The 19,317-nt window shown below is 34.3% G+C and overlaps 2 protein-coding genes across 3 annotated transcripts; both read left to right on the top strand.

Moving 5' to 3' along the window:
- The first annotated feature begins 6,755 nt into the window (after window positions 1-6,755).
- LOC146883623 (photosystem II protein D1-like) lies at window positions 6,756-10,159 on the top strand. Of its 2 annotated transcripts, none has more exons than XM_085666382.1 (2): window positions 6,756-9,280; window positions 9,350-10,159. In XM_085666382.1, the coding sequence occupies exons 1-2, from the start codon at window positions 8,731-8,733 to the stop codon at window positions 9,808-9,810; spliced, it is 1,011 nt and encodes a 336-aa protein (XP_085522508.1). In that variant the 5' UTR covers window positions 6,756-8,730; the 3' UTR covers window positions 9,811-10,159. The 2 variants fall into 2 exon arrangements, with proteins under 2 accessions (XP_085522508.1, XP_085522509.1); XM_085666383.1 differs by having other exon boundaries at window positions 6,756-9,259.
- Window positions 10,160-12,856: 2,697 nt separating this feature from the next.
- On the top strand, window positions 12,857-13,658 carry LOC146883624 (uncharacterized). The gene is made up of 2 exons (XM_085666657.1): window positions 12,857-13,330; window positions 13,473-13,658. The coding sequence occupies exons 1-2, from the start codon at window positions 12,857-12,859 to the stop codon at window positions 13,656-13,658; spliced, it is 660 nt and encodes a 219-aa protein (XP_085522783.1).
- The last annotated feature ends 5,659 nt before the right edge of the window (window positions 13,659-19,317 follow it).

Raw genomic sequence — 19,317 nt, forward strand, 5'->3', positions numbered from 1 at the left:
AGAAGTTGATTAACATGATAATATTAATTTTTACCATTATTTCAGTCCTATTTTATTAATAAAATCAACTCTTCCATAGTTTTTAACCTACTTAATCCTCAATTTTTCTTGTTTTTGTAAATAAATACATTTTGAATTACATTGATCTAATTTTCCCATTAATCCCCATTTTTTGTGTGTAATTGTGGATAGGAAGCTTTGTTCCAAAACCCAGACAAGTGAGTGACCTTGAGTAGCAAGAAGAAGATAAGAAATGTGAAAAATATGGAGGAAACATCCATCGTCAGGCAACACAATATTATCAGGGTAGATTTTGTAACATCCCATTTAATAAATAAACTTAATTAAATGAAACATCACGGAGAATAATATAAAGAGCAAAGTCATGGAGTATATGTGTCACTCCTTACAGTTATCCAAAAGTTACTAGGAAAGAAACCAAGGCACACCACGATGCCTTTAACAAAACGGAATAAAAGTTTAACAGTATCCAAAATATATGCTTAAGGAGCAAGAGAATTACATAGGCCACAATCCTAAAAGAAAACTCGGAGTAAGGGGATCCGACCCAAGATAAGCTACGCAATAGAGTTTCCATCACCCTGATGACCACGAGGAGTTCCCACATCTGCTCACATCAACAAATTGATGATCATCGCAAAAGGAGAAAACCACACACAAAACACACAAACAGACAAAAATGGTAAGCTAAAGTAAAAAGGTTTTATCATACGATCGAGCATACAATTTAAAAGTCAAGAATTCATAAATCAACGAAGCATGTGATAACAACCAAGCAAGACTCTAAGACTCAATTATCCGGATACATATAATTAGTCAGATTCACTAGATGCTTGCACTTGTGGTGCCCTCTACTACTCTGTAGAGCCATTGCCAATGGGTTTCACCCGACCACGCACAAGGTTAGCCTTTAAACATCTAAGGCTATTATCCTGCCAAAGACTAAGGCTCCTACTAGTCTCACCACTCGAGTCAGTACGCTCTACATGAGACTAACTGACTCTTCAGAGTTTTAGGATGCAATCCTTACTTGAATCCTTACTCAATTATATACTGAGGCACCACCATGAAACCTTATTAATAGGTTCGTGGAATTACATCCTAACCACGAGGCACCACCATGAGCGCTCACTAAGAGGGTCATGAAATTACGTCCTAACCATGAGGCACCACCATGAGCTCTCACCAAGAGGGTCATGAAATTACGTCCTAACCATGAGGCACCACCATGAGATCTCACCAAGAGATTCATGGAATTACGTCCTAAACCACACCAAAATCATGTCTCACCAACCAAGCATAAAGTTATCATGCATACTAATCTCATGCCAATATTTATAACCAACCATCCAATCATGTTCCATACAAAAGATCATACCAATCTCATCAATTCCAACCCATACAATCAGATATTACAAACATATTCACATACTTCATACTTTAAATAGGGTACTCCAACCAATCATACAACCAACAATCAAAAATGTGGACAAGAATGGCCATAGAGCAAATTCCTGCACCAGTCTCGCTCAAGCCATGGACCTTCGCTCAAGCGAAAGAGGTCTTTCACTCAAGCTACAGGCCCTCGCTTAGGCAAGACTACCAAGAGAGAGACCTGCAGGTTTCACGAGTTCTCGCTTGGGCAAGCCCTCCTCGCCTGAGCGAGACTACTCTTCGCTCAAAGGTGAGGTCTCTCGCCTGAACTACTAGCGAAGCGAGACACAACAGGATCCCACGAGTTCTCACTTAAAACGAAAGTTCTCCGCCTAAGCGAGAGCTCGAGTAGGAACCAGAGTAAGGTTCTGTTATTCTCGACTAGGCGAGACAAGCTCGCTTGGGCAAAAATACAAGATCTCACCACTGTTCTAACATGCATCAACGAATAGTTCATACCAAACAACCTTTCAAAGCATTCCATACAACCACAGTAGCACACAAGCCATATAAACACGAGGCAAAGCTGAAAATATGCAGATTTATAGAAAATACGAAAAAACCTAGCTTCCCTTACCTGGAAAATGCTAGCCAAAGACACAGACACCTAAGCCAACAAGCACTACAACTCCAAGAGCAGATTCGAAAACTGGAAAATAGCGGAATAGATTTAAAGTGAGTGACCTTGAGTAGCAAGAAGAAGATAAAAAATGTGAAAATATGGAAGAAACATCCACCGCCAGGCGACACAATATTATCTGGGTAAATGTAGCCACTGAACTATCATGTATTTGTGAATGTTTTGAATATATACATGCTTCTTCCATTAATTGCTAGTATCTTTTTTTCTTTACTTAATGCTTGCTTTTTTTTAACCATTCATTACATGATATTTGGGTCATTAGGTATTGGGAAATATCTTTTGAAACCTAGACTTGGAACAAGATACCTAATGGAACTTATGTCTAGGAATAAATTGACCCATTAGTTGTCTTAAACCCTAGTTCATAAAATGGGTTCTCTTATTTGGGGATTCAAGGAATTGATTCTCAATAAGAAAACCTAGGCTTATTCAACTAAGGGATTAGGATTTGAGAAGACTTATGGGTTGACATTAGCAATTTAATGGAGGAGAGTTTGAGTGTTTTATATGCTTGAGAGTAAAGTCGGTGAAATCTAACTCCAACAATATCAATCCATTGCATTTCTTGTCTTTTCTATTCTCTAAGAGTTTCAAATATCCAAAATCACCTTAATCTTTTATGCAAAATTTACTTTCTTACACAAAAACTCAAATTATGGATTCATTCTTTAGTTTAAATTAATTATTAATTGCGTGATTAGTTAGTATTACATGAGTCTCTTGGGAAACGATATCCTGATCTTACCGATTACTACTTGCGCAACTTGGTACGCTTGCAAGAGCCATAACAAGTTTTTGGCGTCGTTGCATGGGACTCGTGTCTAATACTAGACTATTGTGTGATTTTTAACTTATTTAGACTCCATTCTTTTATTCATATTTTACTTTTTTTAGTTCAATTAGATACACAAATTATGTGGGCTAACTTGTAGTTTGAACTTGTTGTTGTTCTCTAGTGTATGCAAGGTAAAATCAGTAAAAGAAAGATTGTGTCTTTAGAACCACTCCTTACTGATCATGAGATAGAGAAAATTTCCTACAAAAATAATAGTGCCACAAGGAGACAACGAGCTCTAGCACAACAAGCTGCCCTTCATCTTTCTTCTTCAAACAATCTTCATACTACTTCTGTGAGTCTTGACTCATCTCCAGAGGAAGAAATGGCTGAAAATCCATACAGTTTAGAAGATTATGTAGTGTTCACAGGCCCTATCAACTTCAATAGTATTGCTCGGCCAACAATTAATGCCACTAATATGGAGATCAAGCCAACTCTTATTCATCTAGTCTAGAGTAATCAATTAAATGGACTATCCGAGGAAAATCCATACAAACATTTAGCAACATTCTTAGAGATATGCAACATGGTGAAGATCCATCAAGTATCCAATGAAGCCATACACCCAAGTCTTTTTCCTTTCTCATTGGCAGGAAATGCTAAAGCTTGGCTAAACCCCTTCCATGAGAATAGTCTAAATGACTGGGATGATGTGGTGGCCAAATTCTTGAGTAAATACTTCCCATAAATGCTAAAGCTTGGCTAAACCCCTTCCATGAGAATAGCCTAAATGACTGGGATGATGTGGTGGCCAAATTCTTGAGTAAATACTTCCCATAGTCCAAAGTCAACAAGGGAAAGTAAGAAATACCTGCATTCTAGTAAGATATGGATGAGTCCTTAGGTCATGCATGGGATAGGTTTAAAGAACTATTCAAGAAAATTCTCATTCATGGGTTTGATTAATGTACACGGATTATTATTTTTCTTGGCATGGCTTAGATCCTAAACAAACCTTATGTTGGATGCTTCAGTTGGAGGAAATATCAAATGGAAGACACCAGAGGAAGCTTATGACTTGGTAGAGAACATGGTGTAACACCCTAGATGGATATTACTTGATAAAATAAAATTTTATTGAAATTCAAGATAGTAAATAAGATTCCCAAACGCGGGAAAATTTAAAACTTTATCGCTGTAGTTATATTACGCTGTAACATCATTATTACAAGCTCATAGTAGAGAAAAGCTTCATAAATTTTATTACAATGTTTGAAATTAAAATACAAAGTAAATCATCCCCTAGTCTGCCTCGCTTAGTCCCTACGCATCAGCACGCTCACCTAGATTCACATCTGCTTCCACGTGACAAGTCATGTGATCATCGCCAAATACAAACAGAAAGGGTGAGCTGAGAAAGAAAAATAATACAATCAATGAAATAATAAGAATTAACCCTCACCTAATCTATCTTAGCCAATTTTAGTTTATTGACTACTTTATAACATCATACCCCAATCTCATAACCTTTATGAGAAAGATCCATTCACAACCTTGGTCCTTAGGGATTATCATGCTCCAACGAACCTGCCCTCTCATAGTCCAACATGCGTGAACACCTACTATGAACCTCCCCGCTCACAGTAGCCTCAAGTGTGAGCACGGAATATACAAACCTCCCCGCTCGTACCCCCACACAAGAGTACAACAAATACGGACCTCCCTGCCCGCATCAATCATGCATATCAAATCTTCGTTACGAACCTCCTCGCTCATAACTAATCTAGCATGTCCTTGACCAAGCCATCAAACCCATCCATGCAAATCCATCTGCAATGGATCCTTGCCCCTGCACTATCACCTGGCGCTAGCTAAGCGCCGCCAAGCGAAATTATACTCTGAACCGCCTAACGATCTTAACATGCCATCGAGCGCCACAAGTTCCAGGATTCAAAATTTATGATTATTCTATCACGAAATAAATAAAGAAAAGAACAGATTACAAAACTAAGCCACATTAAAATACACTAAGTATTTTAATATCAGGAATATATATATATATATATATATATATATATATATATATATATATATATATATATATATATATATATATATATATATATATATATATATATATATTATTAAATAGATTTCTATCTTTCGTATTGGAATAGAAGCATAGCAAGTAGATGATATTTTACGAAAAAAGTGATTACAATTTATAAGGGAAACTGGCTATTGCCTTTTTCGATGTGAATTTCACATAATAGGGAAGTTGTTCCATTTCTATATTAAATTTGTATTTTCCTATTGATTTCTATATTTCTATAATTTTATACATTTTTTTAGTTTAAAATATCATTTTAGAATAAAAGAAGATATATATATATATATATATATATATATATATATATATATATATATATATATATATATATATATTAAATAATTTTTCTTATAAGTAATTCTAACATAATACTAATAATCGAATTAATAAGATTGAAAATCTTATTAATTCGATTGTATTTTTTTTTTCAATACTAATATTGACAACACTGTATCAAATAAATAATTTGATCATGAATAAATTGATCACCTTACTTACGTTAAATAGGCGTTATTACTTCATCAAATGGTAGGTTCATTGGTTTTCTTTCTGCGACACAAACAAGAAAAACTTTGTTAATGAATAAGTAAGTGAATTGAAAGGTAAACACGAATATATATACGAAAATATTAGATCTATATATACCAATATATATATATATATATATATATATATATATATATATATATATATATATATATAATAATAATAATGGATAACTATAACATAGTATTTCAAGAACATAGTATTTAAATAGGTGGTATATCTTTTTTAGTTTTTTAGACAATTCAATTTTGTAATTTTATTTTTTTGATTGCGATTGGGTATAAATATCCACCTTATTTTTTAAATTGTAATAGGGTTGCTAACTCAATGGTAGAGTACTCAGCTTTTAAGAGCGACTCTATCTTTTACGCATTTCTATGAAGCAATGGGTTCGTCGATACTATCGGTAGAGCTTGTAAAACCACGAATGATCCAGAAAGGAATGACTGGAAAAAGTAGCATGTCGTATCAATGAAGAATTCTAAAAATATTTCATTCTTTTAGGATCCAGCTCAAATTTTTGTTTGAATTTTTGGCTCGTAACAAAAAAAATTCTGTTGGGTTTGATTAATAAAGGGATGGAACTTGGTGGTTCTAATTCTAATAGGGAAACAAAAAGCATCGAGCTTTCATTTATTTTTTATTTGGATCATTACCCCATCTAATTGTACATTAAAAATAGGTTAGTGCTTGATGTGGGAAAAGCTTTTCTAGTGAATGGTTTATTTTTGTTATGAGTCCTAACTATATAGCTATTTTCCATTATCTTTTCGTATTTTGGGGTAGCGATAAATGTGTAAAAGAAAGAGTATATTGATAAAGATATTTTTTCCAAAATCAAAAGAGCGATTAGGTAAAAAAAAATAAAGGATTCTTAATTAGCTCGATATCCTAGAACAAAAATTAGGCAAAAAATCGATTAGAGAGAGTCCGTTAATGGGTTTTACTTCTCTAGGTATATGTTTATACCTATAATTTTCTGTTTTGACCATATCGCATTATGTATCATTTGATAATCCAATGAATCTCTGATTCTTTGTTTAACCAAATAGACTTTTTTAATGGAGCAATATCAAGCATATTTAGAACTCCGTAGATCTCGATACCAGGACATCCTATACCCACTTTTTTTTCGGGAATCTATTTATGGACTAGCTTATGCTCATGAGTCCTTTTTTATAGAAAATGTCGATTATAACAATAAATCCATTGCTCATGACTCATTTCATTCTTTTTGTTAATGATTCTAAAAAAAATACTTTTGTGGGTTATAATTATCATTTTTTTTCTCAAATAATATTAGAAGGTTTTGGTATCGTCGTGGATATTCTATTTTCTCTACAATTATTTAGCTCTTCCTTAAGGGGATTAGAAATCGTAAAATCTTATAAAAATTTTCAATCAATTCATTCGATCTTTCCCTTTTTCGAAGATCAACTGATATATTTAAATTATAAGTCAGATATACGAATACCCTATCCTATCCATTTGGAAATCTTGGTTCAAATCCTGCGATATTCGATAAAAGATGTCTCTTTCTTTCATTTAATAAGGTTGTTTTTTTTATTACTATTATAATTGGAATAGTCTTTTTCCTCCAAAAAAATGGATTTTTACTTTTTTTTCAAAAAGGAATCGAAGAATTTTCTTGTTCCTATATAATTTATATGTATGGGAATATGAATCTATCTTTCTTTTTCTACGTAACAAATCCTCTCAGTTACAATTAAAACATTTTCGCGTTTTTTTTAGCGAATTTTTTTCTATGAAAAAATAAAACATCTTGTAGAAGTATCTACTAAGAATTGTTCATATACTTTCTTCTTCTTTAAGGATACTTTCATCCATTATGTTAGATATCAAGGAAAATCAATTCTGGTTTTAAAGACTACTCCTTTTTTGATAAATAAATGAAAATACTATTTTATATATTTATGGCAATGTCATTTTGATATTTGGGCTGGACTAGAAACGATCTATATAAACGAATTATCTCAGTATTCATTTCACTTTTTAGGCTATTTTTTAAGTATTCCACTAAATCTTTCAGTAGTACGAAGTCAAATGTTGCAAAATTCATTTCTTATTAAAATTGTTATCAAAAAACTTGATACAATAGTTCCCATTATTCCTCTAATGAGATCATTGGCTAAAACAAAATTTTGTAATGTAATGGGTCATCCTATTAGTAAGCCGGTTTGGGCCAATTTATCTGATTTTGATATTATTGACCGATTTTTGCGCATATGCAGAAAATTTTCTCATTATTACAATGGATCTGCAAAAAAAAGAGTTTCTATCAAATAAAATATATACTTCGGTTTTCTTGTATAAAAACTTTGGCTCGTAAGCATTAAAGTACTGTGCACATTTATTTGAAAAAATTAAGTTCAGAAAAATTATTGGAAGAATTTTTTACAGAAGAAGATCTTTTTTCTTTGATTTTTCCAAGAACTTCTTTTACTTTGCGTAGGTTTTATAGAGGTCGTATTTGGTATTTGGATATTCTTTTAAGAAACGATTTCGTCAATTATTTATAATTGAAAATAGGTTATGTTATTTTTTAAATCAGTGTAAATTGATAAAACGAACTTCCTTTTTTTTATTCAATGAGGATAAAATAATCATTTTTTTTAGTCTTCTATATCTATATATAGGATTTTGAAATGCTCATGTAGTCAGAGTCAAGATTCGGGTTTAATGAATTAAATATTATATTTCACTTTCTTAGAGTCTTTTGCTAGGCAAGTAATTAAGGTTTAGATGTATACATAGGGAAAGCCGTGTGCAATGAAAACTGCAAACACGGCTTAGGGAGGGATTTTTTCTTGTTTTATTCTATTGTTGAATTTTATTCAAGAATAAATTATCTACTTCATCCGACTAGTTCTGGGTTCAAGTCCCGGGCAACTCATTTTTGTAAATCGATGTTGTATTATATTTATATTTCTATTCTCTATTTCTATAAATAGAATGATATATAGAAAATAAACTTTTTTTATGAATTAATGAAATGGGATAAACAAGGTAAATTCGGATAAACCGAAATGAATAAGAACATACCAATGAATAAGAACATACTATGGATATTAGTATTGGTTGACACTGGTATATAAGTCATGTTATATTGTTGAATAACAAGTCCTCAAATTCTCGCATTATAGAGAATTTTTGTGCTTGGGAGTCCCTAATGATTAAATGAACCAAGATTTTACCATGACTGCAATTTTAGAGAGACGCGAGAGCGAAAGCCTATGGGGTCGCTTCTATAATTGGATAACCAGCACCGAAAATCGTCTTTACATTGGATGGTTTGGTGTTTTGATGATTCCTACTTTAGTGACTGCAACTTCTATATTTATTATCGCTTTTATCGCTGCCCCTCTAGTAGATATTGATGGTATTCATGAGCCTGTTTCTGGATCTCTACTTTATGGAAACAATATCATTTCTGGTGCGATTATTCCTACTTCTGCGGCTATAGGTTTGCATTTTTATCCGATCTGGGAAGCAACTTCTGTTGATGAGTGGTTATACAACGGCGGTCCTTATGAACTAATTGTTCTACACTTCTTACATGGTGTAGCTTGCTACATGGGTCGTGAGTGGGAACTTAGTTTTCATCTGGGTATGCGTCTTTGGATTGTTGTTGCATATTCAGCTCCTGTTGCAGCCGCTACTGCTGTTTTCTTTATCTATCCTATTGGTCAAGGAAGCTTTTCGGATGGTATGCCTCTAGGAATTTCAGGTACTTTCAATTTTATGATTGTATTTCAGGCTGAGCATAGTATTCTTATGCATCCATTTCACATGTTAGGTGTAGCTGGTGTATTCGGCGGCTCCCTATTCAGTGCTATGCATGGTTCCTTGGTAACTTCTAGTTTGATCAGGGAAACCACAGAAAATGAATCCGCTAATGAAGGTTACAGATTTGGTCAAGAGGAAGAAACTTATAATATTGTAGCTGCTCATGGTTATTTTGGCCGATTAATCTTCCAATATGCAAGTTTCAACAATTCTCGTTCTTTACATTTCTTCCTAGCTGCTTGGCCTGTAGTAGGTATTTGGTTTACCGCTTTAGGTATCAGCACTATGGCTTTCAACTTAAATGGTTTTAATTTCAACCAATCCGTAGTTGATAGTCAAGGTCGTGTAATAAATACCTGGGTTGATATTATTAACCGAGCTAACCTTGGTATGGAAGTAATGCATGAACGTAATGCTCATAATTTCCCTCTAGATCTAGCTGCGATGGAAGCTCCATCTGTTAATGGATAAAGGAGCAATATCAACTTTGTTAATATTGCTCCTTTATATTGGATATTGGATTAGTAATCTTTTTTTTAGATTTCTATAGATTTATACATACGTTTTTTATTGATTTAATGATTCCTTATATTTTTTTTCCTTTGTTAGAAACAAAAAAAAGGATAATGAAAAGGTAGAATTTGAGATATAGATCATTTTTACTATAAGGGTGGATGTAGCCAAGTGGATCAAGGCAGTGGATTGTGAATCCACCTTGCGCGGGTTCAATTCCCGTCGTTCGGCCATATTTATATATAGATAGATATAGATATTGTTTAGGTTTTCAAGTATAAATTTGAAATAAAGAAAAATGGCTACTTCTAAAACAAAGAAAACATTTCCGTACTTCAAGTTTTCCCTAAAATTGACAAACTTATAAAATATAAATTGAAATTTATTAAATGCCAAACCATAATAAAGAATTTAACACGACACCAAGCCTCTCACTCCAATCACATAACCCTTTCTCTTTATCTCAAATGCACAATTCCTAAAAAAAGTGACCCATCATTAACAAGAAAGAAAAAAAACCACAAACCAAACAATCACCTAAAAATGTTAAACATTTCAGTTAAAATAAAATAAAAGAGACTCTGCCAATTTTCAACCTAAGTAACTTTTATATCCAACTCATTTCTATAAAAATAAAACTGACAATCTTCAAACGTCAAAACTTTATATCATAAATATTACCTAAAAACCAAAATAGAATGTCATCAATCAAGATATAAATAATATTCATATAAAGCTAGGTAATAATGTATATATGATACAATATAATAATACCAAACACGTAACTAATTTAATATATTAATATTTTATTATATCAATACTCCTTACTTTAATTTCTTCAATCTAGATATATTTCTATAAATGTGATACATTATCATGATATCATCTGCAAACTTCCTATAATTCAGACTAAATACGTAAGTGCAAAACCAAAACGGAAACCTCTTTTACTTTTTATAATCACTGATCATCGTAACCCCACCGCATCCAAACTTTATCTATAAAAGACTACTTTTCATACTTGTATGACATCCTACACACAAAGTCCAGTTTATATGTAATATATATATATATATATATATATATATATATATATAGTACAATTATTATAATGGTTCACCTAAAAGAAAGCCATCATTGTCGATGAAAAACTCAACTCTAACCCTCTTGCATCCAACACACTTTCGTTACCACTAAAGAAAAAAAAATGAAAAAAAAAACAAAGATGCCATTTCGTATGTATAATCGTAACCATTGTCGAAAACACAGGCATGGTATATTTTTAATCAAGGCAATAGTCACGATAAAAATCAATCTTTAATTTTACCATCTAACATAGAAATGAAAAGTAATATTCTTTTATAATCCTCCCATCACAACATTTGAATCACACATCAAACCAATTCATCGTACTACTCACAGAAAGGAAACAAGATAAAAGTTCATAAACAAGGTTCATGCCATAGAAATCATGTGTCCACATCACAATTTTGCCATCCAACTTGGTCATAGGTTTAACGAACCACCAAGCGCAAGGAACAAAAAAATACACACCAAAGAGAAGACAAACCAACAAAGATAAGCATGAAAATACAGCTCCCCATGCCTGGTTTCCTTACTCCTAGTGGTCATTAACATGGGCTTTTACTTCCCCAACAATTGCCTTTTTGATTTCTTAGAGGAGCTCTAGAGTTTATAGGCTTTTCCTTCTTTAGCAAAAACATTAAACATAAAAATATAACTTATGCCAACCAAGGTTCGAACTCACATCCTCCCACCCCTCAAGCATAACCACAACCATCAAGCTATCATATATTTCACGTTTAATTCACACATATATGTTGTGTTAAGTCCTACCTCCGCATTCACAATATATTTGTAAAATAAAACACAATTAAATAAACATACAATTGACACACACAAGGCTTGAACCCAAGTCCTCTCCACCTAACCGAGAACTCTCAATCACTTGAGCAAGCACTATTCCTTGTCTAGGCTTATCAAGAAATTCCCTTAGGTTATTCTCAACCTCCCATTCCTCGTACCTTATTACTTATTATTTGTATGAATTTTCTGGGTCTTACACATGGCATCTAGCGATAACGAAGTGTATAATGAGAGAACCCATTTGCAAAAGAAATGTGTTCTAAAGATTCAATATCAAGACGCCTTACAAGCTCAAAACAAGATCATGACCCAACAACTCAAAGCTCTCACAAAGAAACTTTCACAACTTCCTCAAGAACTTTAAAATTCTTCTCTAGCTCAACATCAACAAGTGCAAAGTTGTGAATTGTGTGGGGAAAACCATACTAATGGATAATGTGCCATGCAAAACACATCTCAAAAGGAAGTTAGTTATATGGGTAATCAGAGCCGATAATGGAATTACAATCAAGGATAGAGACCTCACCCAAACATGGGCCAAGTAAGACTTTCCAATAGACCACTACCTCAACAAAGTTACCAACATACCTCCTTGTCCGATAGAACTTCAAAGCTTGAAGACACATTCCAGTAGTTCATGAAACTATCACTTCAAAACCAAAAGAATATGGATGCATCCATAAATAATTTGGAGGTGCAAGTGGGGCAATTGGTAATGCAATAGGCATATCAACAAGGTGGTTCATTCTCTGCTAACACTCAAGTCAACCCCAAAAAGCAATGTAAGGCCATTTTCATTAGAAATGGAAAGGAGGTTGGGCTAGGTTCTAAAGAAGAAGTTGAGATTAAAGAGAAGAAAAATAATGGAGAAGAGATCTAAGAAGAAGAAGTTGATGAAGAGATTGTTGTAGAAGAAGAAGAAAATAAAAATGAGGAGAAAGAAAAAGAGAAAAGACTAAAAGAGAAAGTTGTTTTGAAACACATTCCCTATCCTCATAACCCTTCAAGAAAAGAAAAGGATAGACAATTAGCTCGATTCAAAGACATATTCAAGCAACTTGAAATCAAGATCCCTTTTTCTGAAGCACTACAATAAATACCTTCATATGCTAAATTCATGAAGGAGTTCCTTGGTAAGAAGAAGAAGTACATAGAAGAGGAAATAATTGAAATGCAAGGGAATTATAGTGCCATTATTCAGAAAAATCTTCCTCCAAATTTCAAGGATCCAAGTAGCTTCACCATCCCCTACACCATTCGAAATCATGATATGGGGAAAACTCTCGTTGACTTAGGGGCTAGCATTAATTTAATGCCCCTACCTATGCTTAAAAAGATTAGTGGTCTCGAAGCCAAGACAACAAGGATGACCTTGCAACTGTTAGATAGGTCCATCAAATACCCCTATGGTGTAATGGAAGATGTGATAACTCAAGTAGATAAGCTCAAATTCCCAGTGGATTTTGTGGTGATGAAAATGGAGGAAGATGAAGGCGTACCTCTCATTCTTGGGAGACCATTCATGAAAACAGCCAAGGTTGTCATCAATGTGGATGAGGGAACGTTGAAACTAAAAGATGAGGATGAGGAGGTAACTTTCAATGTTTTGAAGTTGTGCAACAATCCAATGAAGAACATACTGATCTTGAGGCATAAATGAAGTCTTATGTGTAACCAATAGACCATGGAAAGATTCAAGGTTGTTTGATGGAGTTCTCATGAGCTCTGAAAAGGTTTTACACACCTCAACTCCTCTAGAGAAAGCTTTAGCCAATGCTTTTGAGACTCTCAATGATGAGGAGGAGAAAAAGATTGATGAGTGCTTGACCAATCTTGACATTGTGAAGGAAATTCTTGCTCATGAGGTGAACATTGAAGAATTGAAGATTGGCAACAAAGTCAATGAAGCAAAAGCTTAATTAAAGGTGTTACCTCCACACTTGAAGTATATGTTTCTTAAGGGGGCTAACAAAAAATCTGTGATCATCAAAAACTCCTTATTGTAAGACTTGAGAAAATTAATTAATTAAATAAATAATTAATTAATAAATGCGGGTAGTGGGATCCTTTATGGCATTAAATATTGATTGATGTGATGTGGAAAAGTACTAGCTCAAGTGGTTGAGAGTGCTTGATTATGTGAGAGGACTTAGGTTCAAGTCCTATGTCACAAATTACTTGAGCGGTTGTGCATTGATTTGTTGATGAGCATGTTATGGGTTCAAACCTTGGTGAACCCAAATTTAACTCTCTTTTTTTCTAAAAAATTAGTTGAGGCATGAATGTGAAAGGGTAGAGAAAAACCCTAGCAGAAGGGGCAGCCAAGGGAGGCTGAAAAAAAATAATAATAATAATGGTCCGTGAATGGTAATTACAAGCATCATTAAATCAGATTCTCGTTTTTGGTCATTAACATAGCATTAAGACACTTTAAAAGGGGCAATTTTGGTGAGAGGAAGGGTTTTGGAGGGTTGTCATTGTTACCTATTGAGAGGAGAACGAATTTGAGAGAGAGGATTGAGAGAATTGAGAGGTTGTTTGGGGCTAATTGTGGGAGCACTAGGGGAAATCATTTTTCTATGCCAAGAAGAAGGATCATCATCTGTTCAAGTTTTTACGTAAGGAAATTCCAGGTTAGGGGAGCTGAAACCAAATTTTCATACTATTGTTGTATGCATATGATTTTAATGAGTTTATGCCATGAAATTCGTACTATGTAAGATGTGAATTATGGGTCTGAGTGTTGTGATGTTATATGATCAAAATTATGAACCCATTTTATAAGTATGATGGATTTCTACACTATATATGTTGTTATTGTGCAAATTGGGAATTTTTGGGGACCATATTAAGTCTAAGTTATGTTCATATGTTTGTTGCATTGTTTCAAATGATTGGTATGAATTGGAGTGTGATGTTGGGCACATTTGTTGGTGCTTGCATGCGTAAATAGTGTAGGAGTATGCAATTCTCGCTCAAACGAGCCAGGCTCGCCTAGGCGAGATTAGCAGAGACTCAAACATTGTTTCTGCTCGAGCGTCTCGCTCAGACGGAGGATTTTGGTCTTGGGCGACAGGCCATCTCGCTTAGGCGAGTGTGCCTTGCCTAAGTGAGAACTCGTGAGTGTTGGGTGATTTTGTTTAGGCATCTCGCCCAGGCGCGAAGTCCAATTTTGGACGAAAGAGTGTCTCGCTAAAGCGAGAGTCCCTCGCCTAAGCGAGAATTTGAGGTTTATTTTGTGTGCGGTACTCGCTCAGGCGAGGTAACCTAGCTTAAGCGAGGTAGGCTTGGGTGCTTAGGCGAAGGCTTCAAGCTTAAGCGAAGGATGGAGCAATTGTGTGTTTCAAGGCAATCGATTATGCTGTCTCAGATTGGTGGGTGTTTGAATTGTGATGTATGGTCTATAAGGCTTCTAAGATATCTCAAAGGTGGGCTTGCTAGTGTTCCTTGAGTTATGACTCAGAACGTATCCCTTGAGTTGTGGCTCGGGATAGGCGTTAAGCACGTGGCATTCTCTGAGTTGTGGCTCGGAATGACGTCCCTTGAGTTGTGGCTCGGGATAGCAGATGAACACGAGGAACTCTTGAGTTGTGGCTCGGGTTAGCGAGTGTTGCCGGTGTGAGTGTGCTGGTTGTGGTCAGTACAGATGGGTCCAGATAGACTGCCCTCCTCAGTACATAGCTGACGAGTTTGGTAGTCTTGGGACGTTACATACTATGTTCGTATTGGGAACTCCACCTAGTGTTACGGTGTGTGATCCGTAACATGGTTTCCTACACGTGCTCTATCGGTTGTGGTCAGTAGGTGTGGCAGCAAGACATCTTGAGGTACTCACAAGAAGATGTAGAACACGGTCAACATGGTTGTGGCCATGTGGAAGGAAAGGATGAGATTCCTTTGATATTTTGGGATATCAAATCATGGTTGTGGCCATGTGAGATCAAAGGGTGGTTTTCCTTTGATGTACTTATGATATCAGAACATGGTTGTGGTCATGTGGGATGAAGGAAGGGAATGTTCTATGATATAATTAATTGGATATATAATTGTTTTATATACATATGATTGTTTGATATTAGCTCACCCTATCTGCTTGTGTTTGGCGATGATCGTGTACACGGTACACGGGAGCAGGTGATGTTGCAGGTGGTTCTGGTGAGGCATAGGCTCGGAGCGTGGGCTAGCTTGGGAATTTTCTCGGAGTTTTTATATTGTTTTATGATTTCAAATAAGTTGTAACTTTTGATATTACTAGACCTTTGGATAATTATAATAGTAATTTATTACATGGATTCTGGATTATTATTGGAGTAAATAAAAGTTTTAAATTTCTCGCATTTTTGGAAAATGATGTTTTATTAAATGAAGTTATTTATATTTTCTATCTGATATTAATTAACCCGTAATATCCGGTCGGGATGTTACACTTATCACCCTCAAAAGAAGAAAGGTTGATTGAGTTGCTGATGACTGTTTCACAACAACCATTTCCCAACAAGTGCACTAGTGCGTAATAATACCAACAAGTGTCGTATCCATAGGGATTTAACAAGTATATTGATAGTTTTATTTTTGGTTTTTTAGTTTGTGATAAAGAGTGCAAGTAAAAATAGATAATAGTAATTAGATTGAGTGATGTAGGGGTTATGAATTGATTTCATCTCATCTTCTTCTACTATACCATTACCATCTTGTTAACTTATTATGCAAATCATTCAATGTCTTGGGAGTACTCTTTCTATGTAGATCTAGCTTCATCCCTAATACACTAGAACCTAAGGACTTCAAATCCAGTGTAATTCCTCAACTTCTAGTAGAATGAATCCTTGTTTTAATATGCAAGACTCTCTCCTCCAACATCCCCTCTAGCTACTAAATAAGCACTAGTACAGGTATGATGACTGATTAAACCTTAGTTTGAGATTAGTCTTTCAAATCAATCCAAACTAGTGAAATAGGATGAGTCGTCAATTCATCCACATAAGTTGAGACCAGTCTTCCAACTCAAATCAAACCCGTGAAATAAGATGAGTGATCAAGTCATCATTAAGCATAAGTCAAACCACAAACAATTAAATGAAAGCAAAGATAAATATCCAAGAAGTAGAAGTATATAGAATCATAATTGATTACATCAAACATGAGCACGAGGGAGTTTAACTACTCATAGAATATTACAATGCAATTCCAACAACATTTACACATAAGATTTACACTAAGAGCATCTCCTACATGCCTCATAGACCCTATTTTATACTACTGCTACGTTTTTCAACTTTAACTCAATTCCTAAAATGAAGACCCAATGTCTTTATTTATAGAAACTTTTGGCGGTGCTCTCACAAGTAAATTTCCTTTTCAGCTCAGTCCCTTGTCCCGATGCTTAGCACATGAATTTTCCTTCTTGGAAGGGTTTTCTTGGCTGCTCAACCTCATGGATTTGGGCTCCATGTTTCCTTGCAGAGAGGGTTTCCTCACAAGGCTCAACTCCATTTGTTATGCTCAGCCAGAAAGTCAAAATATGTTGTCTTGTTTTTTCTACTTCCATGGCTCAACTCTAGTATTGTGGCTTAGTTGCATACTTGATATTTTCTTTTATATTCACTGCAAAATAACAAAATATCACTAATATTCATAAAACTCCAATTCTAAATACCTCATTTTGTATCTTAAGCTAAGGAGGTTTGTTTTATACACAAATAGCACAATTTGATACGTGATAATTGTCAATTTCAAATAGAAAATTTACTTATTCTTAACACTTATTTGTTGCTAAAAGCCAATTCAAGAGACATTGGTTGGTCTATATCTGATCTTAAGGGAATTAGTCCCTCCTATTGTATGCATAGAATATTCATGGAGGAGGATTTGAAACCAATGGCACAACCTCATAGAAGACTGAATCACGTGAAGAAGGAGGAAGTGAAAAAGAGGTTTTGAATTTATATGCTGGAACTATCTACCCTATTTCAGATTGTGCCTGGATGAGTCTGATATAAGTGGTTCCCAAGAAGGGCGACATGATAGTTGTTTGCAATGATAAAAATGAATTGATACCCACAAAGACTATGACTGGCTGAAGGATGTGTATAGACTATATGAAGTTGAACAAGGTCATAAGGAAGACTCATTTTCCCCTTTATTTCATGGATCAAATGTTAGAGAGATTGGTGAGTCAAGCTTTCTATTGCTTTTTGGATGGCTATTCGAGTTATAACTAGATTGTGGTGGACCCTAAAGACCAAGAGAAGACAACTTTCACTTGCCCTTTTGGTATATTTTCCTATAGAAAGATGTCATTTGGGCTTTGCAATGCACCGACCACTTTTCAACGATGCATGCTGGCTATTTTCTCTGACCTTGTGGAGAAGTGCATAAAAGTCTTCTTTGATGACTTTTCAGTGTTTGGAAGCTCTTTTGATATGTGCTTGGCAAATTTGGAAGTCATGCTCAAGAGATGTGTTCAAACTAGTGGTGAAACTTGGACAAAAATTCAAGGGGGGGCGAAGTTATATTTTTATTTATAAATTATTTTTTCTAATTAAATAATGGTTTTCATTCCTCTCATCATTTTCTCTACTTAAAACAAACCACATGATAGTAGAATCCAACAAAATATGACAAATAATATATATGAAAGTGAAACATAAAGTTTATCATCAACAATAATATATTAAAAAAAGAAAAAAACACCTTTAGTCATAATGCTGCTCTACACTATTTTAATGACTTAAAATCTTCAATAATTGAATCAGAACTAAAGTTTGTTGCAATATCCCTTTCAATACAAATTATCATACTACTTGTTAAGAATTTAGCCTCCATCTTATTTCTCAACCTGTTCTTGATTATTTTCATTGGAGAAAAATATCTTTCAATTGTAGCAATAGAAACGGGAAGAGTCATGATATGGACCCCATTTTATATAAGTCATTCATACCTCGTCAATTTGATTTGGTATGTATTACCAAATTTGAGGATGTATCCCGAATCACGTTCTAAAGAATTTTCAAATTCATTATATGTAACTCTAGGAACTTTAGCGAGTTTTTTTTTCATTTATCTTCAATTCTTGGATTCTCGCGAAGTTTCTCAAGTTTAGTTGACGTAGATATATTTTTTTCATCTTCATCACAAGTCTTCCTCTTGAAAAGAAAAATCAATTTTTTTATTCTTTATCATAATTTTTATAATATGAATTTGTCACCTCTCACCTATCTAGGAAAAGAAAAAATTATGAATACCCCAACCTAAATCTCAAAACCAAAACTCAATATTGTAAGAAAATTAACAACTTCTAAATGATTAGTTTCCCTTACCTTGAATATATTCATAATACTGCTCTTCCCTTACATAAGCTCTTCTCTTACACAACTTCAAAGCCTAAAATAACCCCATCTACACAAAGAAGAGTTTGATCAATAATTATATCATGTTTTTATTATCTATATCAAATAGAGATCTTCCTATAATGTAGAAAAGTCACATAGAAGAGGAAAACATATTGCTTCGAACAAAAAAAGGTAAAAAATCAACCTACTTAAAATAAGAAATTGTTCGGTCCAAAATGTTTCTTAG

The sequence above is a fragment of the Vigna unguiculata genome, chromosome 9, assembly GCF_037176805.1.
Source record: "Vigna unguiculata cultivar grain cowpea cultivar isolate G323 ecotype 2 chromosome 9, ASM3717680v1, whole genome shotgun sequence".
Lineage (NCBI taxonomy): Eukaryota > Viridiplantae > Streptophyta > Magnoliopsida > Fabales > Fabaceae > Vigna > Vigna unguiculata.

Excerpts from the sequence above, each read along its gene's own strand:
- LOC146883623 (XM_085666382.1), top strand. The coding sequence starts at position 8,731 with ATGAACCAAGATTTTACCATGACTGCAATTTTAGAGAGACGCGAGAGC. Across the intron at positions 9,281-9,349 it reads TATGCCTCTAGGAATTTCAG|GTGTAGCTGGTGTATTCGGC; the intron begins GTACTTTCAATT and ends TTCACATGTTAG.
- LOC146883624 (XM_085666657.1), top strand. The coding sequence starts at position 12,857 with ATGAAGGAGTTCCTTGGTAAGAAGAAGAAGTACATAGAAGAGGAAATA. Across the intron at positions 13,331-13,472 it reads TAAAAGATGAGGATGAGGAG|GTTTTACACACCTCAACTCC; the intron begins GTAACTTTCAAT and ends AGCTCTGAAAAG.